General features: G+C 43.3%; 1 protein-coding gene across 8 annotated transcripts in view; it reads right to left on the reverse strand.

The window, feature by feature from the left end:
- Positions 1-13,289, reverse strand: part of LOC101287605 (nebulin-related-anchoring protein) — a 74,619-nt gene extending 61,330 nt beyond the window's left edge. For 3 of the 8 annotated variants that reach the window (XM_049697031.1, XM_049697030.1, XM_049697027.1), the window contains exons 1-5: positions 8,792-8,873; positions 8,597-8,668; positions 8,184-8,278; positions 7,502-7,589; positions 2,584-2,688 (exon numbers count right to left, since the gene is read on the reverse strand). In XM_049697031.1, the coding sequence (XP_049552988.1) occupies positions 2,584-2,688; positions 7,502-7,589; positions 8,184-8,278; positions 8,597-8,668 (360 nt within the window). In that variant the 5' untranslated portion in view covers positions 8,792-8,873. Of the gene's footprint in view, positions 1-2,583; positions 2,689-7,501; positions 7,590-8,183; positions 8,279-8,596; positions 8,875-13,270 lie in introns of those variants that run through there. The other 5 variants (XM_049697033.1, XM_049697032.1, XM_049697028.1 and 2 more) reach the window with 4 other exon arrangements.
- Positions 13,290-14,269: the final 980 nt, after the last annotated feature.

Raw genomic sequence — 14,269 nt, forward strand, 5'->3', positions numbered from 1 at the left:
TACATACATTGACATACATTGTCAACATAAGATAGAACAAGTAGACATTCTCTAAAAACTATAAACTCCTCTTGCTTTGTGGTAGGTCTCACCTAACCAGAATGTTCATTTTTTTTCAAACTAGAAAATAACCTAATATCCTAAATAACCAAGCTTTCTGAGATTCACTTATATCATAGAAGAGTTCCAAATGTAACTTAACATTTCTTTGCTCATTATTGCACCAAGATGGGCGGCGGGGAGCTGCTGTGGACAGGCCTCCTAAGACTAATCAGCACTATCCAGCCAAGCTTCAGAAACCTGCTGCCTGTCGCGTGCCAAGCATTAGATTAGGCAGTTAACACTGGGAAAAGAAAATCAAAAAAGGAAGAAGAAGAAATCAAAGTTTCTCTTTTAAGATACTTGTGACCTATCTATGGAGATAAAACTAACATATGGGGGCTTCCCTGGTGGCGCAGTGGTTGAGAGTCCGCCTGCCGATGCAGGGGACACGGGTTCGTGCCCCAGTCTGGGAAGATCCCACATGCCGCGGAGCGGCTGGGCCCGTGAGCCATGGCCGCTGAGCCTGTGTGTCCGGAGCCTGTGCTCCGCAAGGGGAGAGGCCACAACAGTGAGAGGCCCGCGTACCGCAAAATAAAAAAAAAAAAAAAAAAAAAAAAAACACTAACATATGAAACAATGAGCTATTAGAGAACATTTCTGTGATTAAACGTACTGTATTGAAGATAAAACATAGTGAGAGTTTTGAAAAAGCAATCTGTATATGATGGCCCCTGTTTGGGACAGGAATTTGAGCTGGTCCTCCAGGGCTAAGGTCAGTTAACAGATGATGCAAAGGGAAAAAGAAAAACATCTACTCTAGGAGGTCAGTTCCATGAAGGCAGGGACTTTTATCTGTTTTGTGCACTGATGTATTCCAGTAGCCTGGAACTATGCCTGGCATATAATACTAAATACATATATGTTGAATAAATTATCGGAGTGGGGACTGCCATGAATAAAAGCATGAAGGCAGTGATAGGCTTCATGTGAAAGACCATGAGGAGGTGAGTTTGATTGGAATTGGGAGTAAGGATGAGGAAACAAGTGGGCTGGAGGTGGGGCAAGTTGCACAGACCATCTTTTGGCGATCTGGAAAGACAGATAATTCACATGTGAAAATATGCTCAACTACACTCCCAATCGGGGAAGTTTAAATTCAAACAACAATATACAGGTTGTTAAAACTTTTATCTGGTAATACCAAGTGTTGGTGAGTCTGTGGGAAACGGGTATTCTCATACTCTGCCTGTGGGAATATAAAATGTACAGCCATTTTAATGTACAGACAGAAATTTGACAGTTTGTCTACTAAAATTAAAAAGGCACAGACTCTTGATCTAGCAACCTCATTTTCCATTATCTATTCTAGAGAAACTCTCACTGTGTCCAAAAGGGGTCTTGCACAAAGGTGTTCACTGCAAATTCGTAACAGAAAAAAAATGGGAATAACCCTGCCCATCAATAAGAAAGCATGATACATCCTCTCTTAATGATTCCACCCATGATCTATCCATCTACAACAGCTTAAAAGGTTGCTGACATACAAACATCTCCAGGGTATTTGTTGAGCGAAAAATGCAAGTTGTAAAACAATGCGTATTGTTTCATGGAAAAACAAAATTATACATTTCAATAGAAACATACATCTATAATTTTCCATAAGAAATACTAGCTGACATTTGTTGTGCCAACCAGTGTTCTAAGATCCTTACGTTTATATACTCTTTTAATTTTTACAATAGTCCTGTGAATCAGGAACTCTTTGAAGTTCACTTAAAAATTGAACTTAAAGCCAAAGAAAAGAATGGTTAAATAACTCATTAAAGGTCCTTCAGTCAGTGGCAGTAGTCATATATAAATGTAAGTAACTAAAAAATAAATTATATAGATATTAATTTGTAAATGAGGAGAGAGAGTCTGGAAGGATACCCACAAGACTGACAACAATGGGTACCTCTACAGAAGGAACTGGGATTGGAGATAGTGGACAAAGGGTTAGCTTTGCACTGTCTGGACTGTTTTATGTGGATCATTAAAAACAAATGGTTGGGGAATTTTGAAATGATGACGCTGTCAATAGAGAATGACCACAAATTCTCAGGTGATGGGAAGAGTAAACCAGAGACAAGCAGGAAGATGTGTGTGACCAATGTCATACGACAGGCTGGAGAGGGGCAAACCCAGGAGAGGGAAGGTGCTCACAAAGGTCCAGGCAGGGGCTCAGAGCTGGGACAGTGAAATGGGAGGGAAGGGGTGGAGCTGAGTGAAGGGTCAGAAGAAGAAAGGGCAGCCTTGGCTTCCAGCCTGGTGGCTGATCCCAGTGACAGAAACACAGTGGTTGGAAGGGAGAAGTCAGTGAGCTTGGACTGGAGCAGATCTGGCTGAGGTGATGCTGGGTCTTCTGCAGACAGCTGGAATTACAAACTGGATAAAAGAAAGTGTAACCAATGCCCTCTAGAAGTAATACCGATAATACATTTCATTTGCATAGTGTGTCATTCTTTTCTCTGTTTCCAAACCCATTTATAACTCTTCCTTCACCTCATCCACCAATGGTTGCCTGTTAGGTGCAGCCGCCCCATCCTTGGATTTCATGTCCCAGTGAAAAAACGATTTAAACCGTTTGCCATCGTCTTGGTCGTCGATCTGCACAATGAAGATATTATCTGTAATGTTTCCATCAGAAAAGAGAAAGGAAACAAATAATATACAGCTAAACTGGGGCGGGGATCCTAAGTCGCAACTGCAAAGCATCTTAACTGCACTACAAGCCACAGCTGTCAATGTCACCACAGCTTCATCTGTACCACCAGCCAAAGGGCACACAGAAAGCACCTGCTGTGTGCAAAGCTCTATTTAGCAGTGCAATTAAAAAAGGCAACATCTCTATGAGCTAATCACACAACACCAAGTGCTCAGCTTAGAAAACACTAGACATTCGAGCAGTTGTTCTTAACTTTAGCCTGTGCAACACCCAGGGAACTTGTTAAATACTGGCTCCCCAAATTCATGTAGCTGTTCTCCTCTGCTTTATAATTTCACCTTTCACATCTTGATCTATAACACACCTTGAGTTGATTTTTATGTATGAGGTAGATATCAAGGTTCATTTTTTTCGATGCAAGTGTCCAATCACTCCAGTACCATTTATTTAAAGATCATTCTTGCTACATTGAAATGCAGTGGTGCCTTTGTTGTAACTCAAGTGACCACATATGTGCAGCTCTATTTCTGGATGTTGTATTGTTTTCTACTGGTCTGTCTGTCTATTTTACACCAATACTATGCTGAGTTAATTACTACTACTTTTATAGTAAGTCTAGAAATCTGGTAACCTAAGTCCATTGATTTTGTTCTTCAAGACTTCTTGGCCATTCTAGAATCATGGTATGTACATATCAATTTTAGAATCAGTTTGTCAATTTCTATGAAAAACACCAGGATTTTGGCTGGGATTGCATTGGATGTGTAGATCAATTTGAGGAGAACTGACATCTAACAATATCTTCATGGCTTTGGAATAGGCAAAGATTTCTTGAGGAGAACATAAAAGGAGCTAACAACAAAAGAAAAAAATCAGGTCTTAAGTCCAAATCCAGATATTATAATGTATGAGATCCAAGATGGGGCCCAGAAACCTGCAACTTTAACAAGTTGAAGTTTAAGTCATTAATTTTACAGGTGAGGAAAGAAGCTCAGAGAAGAGAAATGAACTTATTGAAAACATTCAATGATTTAGCAGAGCCAGGTTCACAATCCAGGAATTCTAGTTCCCTGTCAAGGGCACTTTGTCTGGACTTGCTTAATGCTGCACTAATATGTATACTTTAAAATAGATAAACTGAGAGATCTTAACATGTTTTTTCCCTTGGATTTTGAGAAACTACCACAAACATTACACAGACTCAAGGCAAAGTTTCTTGTTGGCAGCTCCACTGATATTTGGGGCCATTTCGTTATTTGTTGGGGGGACTGTCTAGTGCACGGCACTACGCTGAGCAGGATAGGTGGTCTCTATCCACCAGATGCCAACAGTATTCCTAACTTCCCAGTTCTGACCCCCAAAAAAGTCCCCAGACATCACCTGGGGGGCAAAACTGCCCTCCTTGAGAGCCATTGACTTACGGAATCAGAATCACATGACCAAAATAAACAGGAAGCCGTATTTGCTGCCCCGTCTCACAGGACAAATCCATCATGGGGCGGGGGGTGGCGGTGTGGGGGCCGTGCCTGCCTCCCCAGAGACCTTTCACAGGACTCGTGATTATTCAGAGGAAGCAGGAAGAGAGAAAAAGCCATAAATGTTAATAGTGGGGTAAGGAAGCATTAAGGGCTGAAGTGCATTCTCCAAATAGAAGGGAACCCAGATGCTCTATTTTGCTAAAAGTTCCATTCACACCTACCAAACAGGAAATTTTGTCTTGGTAAATATTTATTTATTCATTTACTTTTTAAAGAATGACATTTTAAAAACAGAAAAATGTCAACCTGCTTCAAATGCCAACTTAAAATCTTTACTTTTCTCCTTCATCACCATTACTGAAGCATCCCTTTCTTTCCTTTTTTTAATTTTAGCATGTGCACCATGAATCTGTTTTTTATTCAATTGGCAAAGTCTCTCAGAGAAGAAAAAGGAGTAAGAAAGTAATCCACCACACTCCCTAGAATGGTTATAAGATCTGGGGCCTTGGGGACTTCCCTGGTGGTGCAGTGGTTAAGAATCTGCCTGCCAATGCAGGCAACATGGGTTTGAGCCCTGGTCTGGGAAGATCCCACATGCCGTGGAGCAACTAAGCCCATGTGCCACAACTACTGAAGCCCTTGCGCCTAGAGCCCGTGCTCCGCAACAAGAGGAGCCACCGCAATGAGAAGCCCTCGCACTGCAATGAAGAGTAGCCCCTGCTCGCTGCAACTAGAGAAAACCCGTGTGTAGCAACAAGACCCGACACGGCCAAAAATAAACAAATAAATAAATTTATTAAAAAAAAAATCTGGGGCCTAGAACAGACATTGTTGTCCATTAGATGTTTTCCCTGGTGGGAAAGGAGGAGAAAGGGGTCTCAGAAGTCAATTGTTCAGTACACACACACACACATATGCATGTACACACCCATATGCATGTACACACCCACACACATGCGTGTACACACATGCACACATACGCATGCACACACATATGCATGTACACACATGCATGTAAACACACATCCACCACACACAGATAACACACACACCACACACCTGCACAGATGTGCACACAGATATGTATACACATGTACATACACATACACACATGCGTATGCACCATGTACACACATAAGTATACACGTGTACACATATTCATACATACATACACTCCCCACATGCACACATACATTTTTATACACATACACATATGTTTACATAGATGTGAACAAATACACACACACAGGCTTCCTGAGAAGCTCACATCACTGTCTGTGGCTGGAAACAGAACCAGCAATGATCTTGCTCCAGGTTGGGCCTGTCATACAAGTTAAAAGAAAGTGAATCCACTATCACCTCAAAAAAAGGTAAATACTGGGCTTCCCTGGTGGCGCAGTGGTTGGGGGTCCGCCTGCCGATGCGGGGGACACGGGTCCGTGCCCCGGTCCAGGAGAATCCCATGTGCCGCGGAGCGGCTGGGCCCGTGAGCCATGGCTGCTGGGCCTGCGCATCCGGAGCCTGTTGCTCCACGACGGGAGAGGCCACAACGGTGGGAGGCGCATGTACCACAAAAAAAAAAAAAGAAAGTGAATCCACTACCACATCAAAAAAAGGTAAATACTGTGTGACCTGCTGTAAGAGCATAAGGGGGCCATGCCAGCTGACACCTCGCATAGGATGAAAGATACAGATATTATGGATCTTTTTGTAATAAATACAAATAGTACTCTGATGTATAAGTACGTCTCCTTGTGTTCAATCTGTCAAACTCTGGCCCCAGAACTGCAGAAATATCTGGATGTTTGTAAACATAAATAAGTGCTTTTTTTTTTCCTCCTAGAGAGTTTGCCGCCCCCTAGGTACATGGGAGTAGACCAATGGAGCAGTTTAGGATACAGGTCCCAGAGTGAGAAAGATCTGGACTAGCCGGGTAAAACTGGGCAAGTTACTTAATCTCTCTGAGCCTCAGCCTCCCCCACCGTAATATGATAATATTACAGAGGGTTCTTGTGAAGAAAAAGTGAGATCACACAGATAACGGGCCTCAAAGAGTGCTGGCACTCTATCGAACTGAGAGCTAAATGCAGTATTGATTGTAATTTTGTGTAGTTGCCCTTAGACTAAAAGAGATGAAAACAAACAACAACAAAAACCAAACAAACAGAGATGAAAGCAAAATCCTAAAAGAATTCGCCTTCTCAGTAATCTAGGCTTGTGAATTCTTAAGGCTTGTTAACCCTTAGAAATCAATGATATATGAACAACTCTCTGAGCCTCAGTTTCCTCACCAGTAGAATGGGATAATAATAGTATTTACTTTATTGGATTGTAATGTATTAAATGAACTGACTGTACAGTAAATACTATATAAGCTTGTAAAAATAATAAACTCACAGTTGGTGCAAAGCATTTCGTGAAATAAGCTACTTGGCGGTCTGTGTAGAGAGCCACATGGTAATGACGAGCTCAATCTAAACCATTTTCTTGAGGAGGACACGGCCTGGGCAGGCCGGAGAGTCAGGATGAGGTGAGGTAACATGAGGAAGGCAGATTACTAGAGAGCCTTCCACCTCCTGTGTCACTTTCTAATTTTAGAAAGCTGCTAGGTCCATCCCAAAAAACAACTTGTTGTGGAGCATGGGGGAGGGAAGTGAAATGATTCATCATTTTAATAAATGCAAGCATTTAATCAACAGTTATTTGACAAAACTCTACTGTTGTTTTTTCAAAAGGGGTTGGTTTATCAATATGGCCTCCTGGTCTATCCAAACATCAGTTCCAAATAGAAATATCTTTGACCTACCACTACCCATAGGGAAAGAGATCTTAAACACTGCAAAGAAACTGAAACACTACTGAATTCGGAGAGATTTAAGAGTACGGAACTAGAGGTTTCAATGTCTGTACCAAAATATCATGGGGACAGAAAGGAAAGGCTTTTGTAATACTTTCCAACTATATAAACTTTGTTTTATGTATTAAGCACCTAGTGTATGCACAGCCTATTGCATCAAGGTGTCCAGAGCTGGCAGACACAGAGAGATTAAAATAGATTCAAGGATCTCAGATATTCAAGCTAGATTATCCTGTGTACTGGCCTCTATGTTGTGGTAGGGCAAATAGCAATATTTGTTACTTAAATATACTTTGCTTGTATATGTGGAGAAAATGGGCAGGTTCACATCTAGGCAGAGACACTTAAAATCCTAACAGGTGCCTGAGCTAAGAAATCTTCTTTAAAGGCTATTTTGAAATTCAAAATTAAGTAACTTACCCCACAAATGGCCTCTGGAGATTTCCTCACATTTAGATTTAATGGAGTGTGACAGACACTTGTAAAAGTGTTGTTCTTGGGGTTATGGCTACAAAAAGTAGATATAAGCCAAAATTAGAACTGTGCTTTATCCAAGATGACTGACTATTCTTAAAGGCGGAGTCATTTTTTAAATCAAAAATATAAAGCCTAATAATTAAATTCAAGATTTTCCAGGCAATGCGTCTTAAAGAAAACAAAGGCTAATCAAATAAATTCAACCCATTTAACTTAAAGACCAAATTTAACTGGAAATGATCACTTAAAAACTTTCTGAAGGAATAGAAAAGGATTCTGAAATTATTTAAAAGAAAACGTTTTAAAGCTTCATGCATATTCATGAATGAACAGAACATTCACTGTTCTGCACAATATTTAATAATTTGACATGAGGTTGTAGTGGATAGATTTGATCTTTTACTTATAAGAAATCTGAAATTTTCAACTTTCTGTCCATTGCATAAAATCCCGTCTTAAGTCTCTGTAATGATTGTATGGAAGTTTGTATGGAAGTAAAGACTTTTGAGAAGGCATTTCTTGGATTTAACCCTGGAGTGTGTGATTTGAAACTCCAGTTGGCTGCTTGTTAAAAAAAAGATAAACACAACTCAAGAGGTGGTGGGAAGAGGCGTCAAACACTTACGCATGACAGTATGGCTTTTTCTGGTGACTCACAAAGTTATTAACCGATAGCATCATCTTGCAAATTTCACAGTGAAAACATGCTTTGTGCCATATCTAGAAATCAAACAGAAAAGATTTAGCAAAATTACCTTTTTTTTTCAGACTCAGGATTCTTAATATATTTCAGGGTAAAAAAAAATGAGCTTTAGTGATAAAATGGTGATAAAACACACACACACATGGCTACGATACATAAATGAATTTTAAAAATTTGAGGCAATACAGGAGATGTAGCTAGAAATGGGTAGAAGTGAAGAAAGGTGGGGAAAGCGTCTTATTTTGGTGGTTTAAAAAAGCCCACATGTCCATATGTGAGAAGATAAATTTCTCATGTTTGTTATGATTCCCAAAGGCCAAGAAAAGTCTACTGACCTGGTCTAGACAGCTGATCTTCTCAGCAGGGTATACTCCGTACCCACACCTGGAGCAAGCCTGCACATTCATCTTGAAGTCCGAAGAGAGAAGACAAAGATAGGTAACAAGTAAGAAATCCAAGGAGAAGCCCCAGTCTAGTTGTTCAAGTCTCCAAGATCCCGACCCCTAGTAAATTTCTGTGGGCACCCTGACCGTTCAGAATCCAACTTCCACTTTCCTCTGCTGACCTTCTAGTTTGAAGTCAGCAGCTGGATGGTTTTTAAAGCTGCCACTTACTCAAAGGGCTATTTTGGCAACTCGCTCAGCACGCATGCGTCTGGGAAATAAGGTGGAGGTATTCCCAGCTGACACGCTTCCCTAAATAGAAAAGTGAACTCACAACAGCATCACGTCTAAGTGGATGACCAAGTCCTCGTGTACGATCAGGCAGCATGTAGTAGTTTAACACTAACTGTGATCATAATCCAAGAAAAGAACTCGAAGGCATACACCACACCCTCATCCAATGACCAAATGAGAAAGCTTGCTCTGTGAGGCCTGTGAGTAAGGCGGAAAGTCCAGCTCCCCCCGCAAAAGAAAATAAAACAGGATTGACTCACTCCACAGGAGGGTAAATGCCATATCTGAAATTTAGCCTTGTCTATTAAAAATGTTTAATATTACTCAGCCATAAAAAAGAAATAATGCCGTTTGCAGCAACATGGATGGACCTAGAGATGATCATACTAAGTGAAATAAGACAAAGATAAATACCATATGATATCACTTATATGTGGAATCTAAAATACAACACAAATGAACATATCTATGAAACAAAAAAAGACTCAGACATAGAGAACAGACTTGTGGTTGCCAAGGGGAAGGGGGGTAGGAGTGGAAAAGACTGGAAGTTGGGGATTAGCAGAGGCAAACTATTATATATAGGATGGATAAACAAGGTCCTACTGTATAGCACAGGGAACTATATTCAATATCCTGGACAAACCATAAAAGAAAAGAATATGAAAAATATATATGTATATATATGTGTAACTGAGTCACTTTGCTGTACAGCAGAAATTAACAGAACATTGTAAATCAACTATAATTCAATAAAACTTAAAAAAATAAATAAAGATGTTTATAAGAGTAGGACGGCAAACTTGTTAGATATCAATTCGTGTGTAGCTTCTGCAAGAATGCAAAACTAAGAACAGATGAGAACTCTTTGAGTGCCGGCTTCTGTATGCTATCCTGGACCGTTCCAAGAAGTCCTTGCCTCCCAGGCTTGAAAGGGAGCAGCTTGAAGACAAGCTCTCTTCTTGGCTTTGTGAAGCCCCTCACTGCCTTCAGGGGTCTACCTAAATGTCACTTAAAACAGGCCTTCCAGAAACAGCTTACAAAAGACCGCATCACACCTGTTCCCCCCCCCTCAGCTCACTGCCTTCTATGACCCTCCCCCTGCTTTATGCTCTTCACAGCGGTTACCACCACCTGACCCCTTAAATCTTACTATATCTACTTTTTTTTTTTTTTTTTTTTTGCGGTACGCGGGCCTCTCACTGTTGTGGCCTCTCCCGTTGTGGAGCACAGGCTCCGGACGCGCAGGCTCAGCAGCCATGGCTCACGGGCCCAGCCGCTCCGCGGCATGTGGGATCTTCCCGGACCGGGGCACGAACCCGTGTCCCCTGCATCGGCAGGCGGACTCTCAACCACTGCGCCACCAGGGAAGCCCACTATATCTACTTTTAATAATTATCCGTCTCCTCCATGAAAACATGAGTTCCATCAAAATAGGAGCCTTGGTCCTTATTGTCCTTTCTGTATCCCCAGTGCCTAGAACAAGGTCTGATATGGAAAAGGGGCTCAACAAGTATTTATCAAATCAAAGAAATCAACTTAATACTCACACCAAAATACCTACAGGGGACAGAGGTGAAGCCATAGGTCACATGTCCCATCTGAACCACTCCGTGCCAGCAATCTGTCATGAGGCAATCAGTACCCGGCATTGCCAAATATTATGATTTTTCCAGAAAAGATATCTGCATCTGCACCTGAAATTCTCTCTTTTGTAAAACACTGGGAATAAAACAATAAAACAGAAACATGGGCAGTACTTAGATGGCAGGCTACCAATTAGTGATCTGTGGCCCAAAGAAAAGGCTCTGAGGAAACTCTGCTGTAGGGACCCCAGGTAGGGCAGAGAGAAATCGGTGGTGCTTTTGTGTTGTGTTGGGAGAACCAGGGGGAGGAGGCCACAGAGCGAGTGAAGAAGAGCAGCGTTGCCATGACACTGAGAGGGTGCAGTGTGAATTCCCCCACAGATGGAGAGTGGGCATAGCGCTGCATTCTCAGCAGGGGAAGGAGGCTCTACGTAGGGGCTCTAGACCCAGGAAGACTCCCAGGCTGAAATGTGATACAAGGCAGCCTGAACAAAGGGGAAGAGCAAAGGCAAAGAACTAAGACCTATAGGTTCCCCACACGTTTTGCTCTGTGTGGGATTTCTCCAGCCTTACCTGGACCTGGGCTGGAAGCCCCAGTAATCACAGAGAAAGAACTCTGCCCCCATCCGGAGGGATGAGGAATCGCAGCCAGATTTCCTTTAAAGAAAAAAACTAACACTCCTCTAAGGTTGTGATTGCATCGCTGCTACAAGTTCTCAGTCACCCTTGTGAAAACAAGGATGGCCCAAATGAAAGATGTTAAATTTGACTCCTACCATCACTTCTGCTTTTAAAAGGCACTTATTATGTATCAGAAATAATGAGGAAAAACAACCCCGTAGAACTGGAAATGGGACAGTTTAAGGACCTAAAATGAACCCTTGTTGCTGGCAAGAGACACACAGCCCTCATCTGCTTGATAGACCTTGTGGATGGTCTTCCCTGTGCCCAGCTGACCCCTCTCACATCCAGTACAGCCCCTCCCCCTTGTCACAGTGATTACATGAGGTCCTCCAAGCCTCAGCCAATGAGCACACATGCTCTTCTGCCCCCCGGCATCGGTTCAGACAATGTGTGTTAGCCTGGGTTACCCAAAAAACAGAACCTGGGGCAAAGGCTTATGTGCAAGGACTTTATTCAGAAGTATGGTCCCAGGGAGAGAAGTAAGAAGGCAGGAAACGGAGGGGGGAGAGTCAACACGAGGGTCCTTTCCCAAAGAAGCCACCGGACACTGGATCTCTTGGTCTCTTTTTCTAGGGTGAAGAGGAAGACTTATGCTCTACTCATGTGAGTTTGGAAAGGAAGCAGAAAACAATGATATGGGCCAAGGCTGGAGAAACACAGGAAATACAATTAGAAGAGAATATCATTTGGGTCTAAAGGGTCAGTACAATTATTATAGAGGGAAAGTTCAAAATTGTTTCTTCCCTTTCACATATCTGTGATTTTATGTGTTGGTACAGTGATAATCCAGCCTCGGAGCAATACATTGGGAGTTCCCATGCCAGTCTACACTACAGAACTGAAAAAGGAAAGCTTTCCTTCAAACCGTCTTTCTACCTGAGCCAGCAATGAAATCCTGTGTGCAACACATTTTAACAATTGCGTGATATAATTTATGGTAGAACCTTCTTGTGGATGAAAAATTCATTATTTTTCTAGGCAACCTGATCCTGGTTCTGCCACTAGAAAGCTTGTGATGTTGGCAACCTCTCTGTGCCTCAGATTCTTTATCTATAATATGAGCAGAGGGATTAGTTGTTAAGGCTCCTCCACATCTAACACCGTTTCATCATATTTCAGGAATAACTTGCAAAAACAATTTTATAAATCAGATAAATTAAAGAGTAATTTATTTGCCTTACTCATAGGATTTTTCATTTCTCCCATGATTCACAATTGAATTCCTTCAAAAAGTAAATTATCTTTGTGTCTAAAATAATTTAGTTTGCCTGATATTTTGCAAATATGGGTATTTTTTTAAGCGTAAGTTTATTATTTTTAAAATTTATCTACGGCTGTATTGAGTCTTTGTTGCGGTGCACGGGCTTCTCATTGCAGTGGCTTCTCTTGTTGCAGAGCACGGGCTCTAGGCTCACAGGCTTCAGTAGGGCTTAGTTGCTCCGTGGCATGTGGGATCTTCCTGGACCAGGGCTCGAACCCCTGTCCCCTGCATTGGCAGGCAGATTCTTAACCACTGCACTACCAGGGAAGTCCCACAAATATGGGTATTAAAGAGAGTAGTGCAGCCTGTCTTAGTCTGTTTTGGCTGCTGTGACAAAATACCACAGACTGAGTAGCTTATAAACAACAGAAATCTATTCTTCACAGTTCTGGAGGCTAGAAGGCCAAGATCAGGGTGCCAGCATGCCTGGGTTCTAGTCAAAGCCCTCTTTGGGTTGCAGACTGCAATTTCTCTCTGCGGTGGAAAAGGCCAGGGAGCTCTGTCTGGCCTCCTTTACAAAGGCACTAATCCCATTCACCAGGGCTCCACCCTCAAGATTTAAGCACCTCCCAAAGGCCTTACCTCCTAATGCCATCACTTTAGGGATTAAGTTTCAACATACGAATTGGGGGGTGGGAGTGGCACAAAAGGTCAGCCTATAGGGCAGCCATAGTGGAAATTGTGTAACTGCTTGTTTAAAATATTCAGGAATTCAGTATTCTGGCAGAAGTTAATAAATTATAATTACTCCCTTACCCTTGCCTGGGACCAGTCTTTCTTAAACCAAGAAAGTGTCCTTACCTGGTGAGATTTTACGGACAATATTGAAGTCTCAGTCCCAGAGGAGAGCAAATAAAAGACAAGATGTGGTTCTTGCCCGATGTCACACCACGAAGGTTCACTCCTTTCACTCAAGGCATTGACAGTTTCACAGCCAACATCTCTGGTGTGAATAAAACTGTAATTTCTCCTCAGCTATTTACACCTCAGTGCGACTGTGTTCATTAGCTGGTCCCCTGAGGAGTCTCGCAGAGCAAGGCCTTGGAGGCCTCAGTTGGAGGCCGAAGGTTGAAAAAGGACAAATGTGGGAGGGTGCGTGGGTGTTGCAGATGTGGGAGACGCCGGGGTGAAGTGGTGCTGGGGGGACTACACTGACTCTCCCACATTAGACCAAGGCACGGCCACGTACCCAGCGGCTGACACATGGGGGCACTCAATAAATAGTCCATGAATGATTCTGGCGCTACATCCAGGCCAGCAGGCCGTGTTAGGCACTGGGGACGCGCTCTGCAGAAAACGGAGTTAGCGTCCTGCTGCCCAAGGCTGAGAAAGGCACACCTGGGACTCGAAGCAAGTTCTGGAAGGCGGGAGACCACGGCGGCTCCCAGCGCGGGCCCCTGGGCGACGGTAGCTCTTGCAGATGTGGGCGCCCAGTCCCCCGAGGGGCGCAACCCTCGCAAACTGGGGTCAGGGTCTGGCGGGGGAGGCGCCTTCGGGCCTTGGGAACTGGGTCCTGGAGCTGGTGTGGAGGCCGAAGCCCAGGTGTAGACCCGGGCAGCAGCGGGAGGGCAGGAGCTGGGGGCTCCGACGAGCGCCCCATCGTCCAGAGCCGCGAAGTCGGCTGGGCGCGCTCTTCAGTTCGCCTGGTCGCCTGGATGAGGAGGCCGCGTGCGGCGGGTTTGCGGAGCGCGCTTTCCGGGTCACTCGGAGAGCGGTCTTAGACCTCTGCAAACTTTGCCCAGCACGGTCTCCGGTGCCCGCGGCCAGCTTTGCTGAGGGCGCCCTCCGGCGATGGCGCGC

Source organism: Orcinus orca, chromosome 14, assembly GCF_937001465.1.
Source record: "Orcinus orca chromosome 14, mOrcOrc1.1, whole genome shotgun sequence".
In the NCBI taxonomy this organism is placed as follows: domain Eukaryota; kingdom Metazoa; phylum Chordata; class Mammalia; order Artiodactyla; family Delphinidae; genus Orcinus; species Orcinus orca.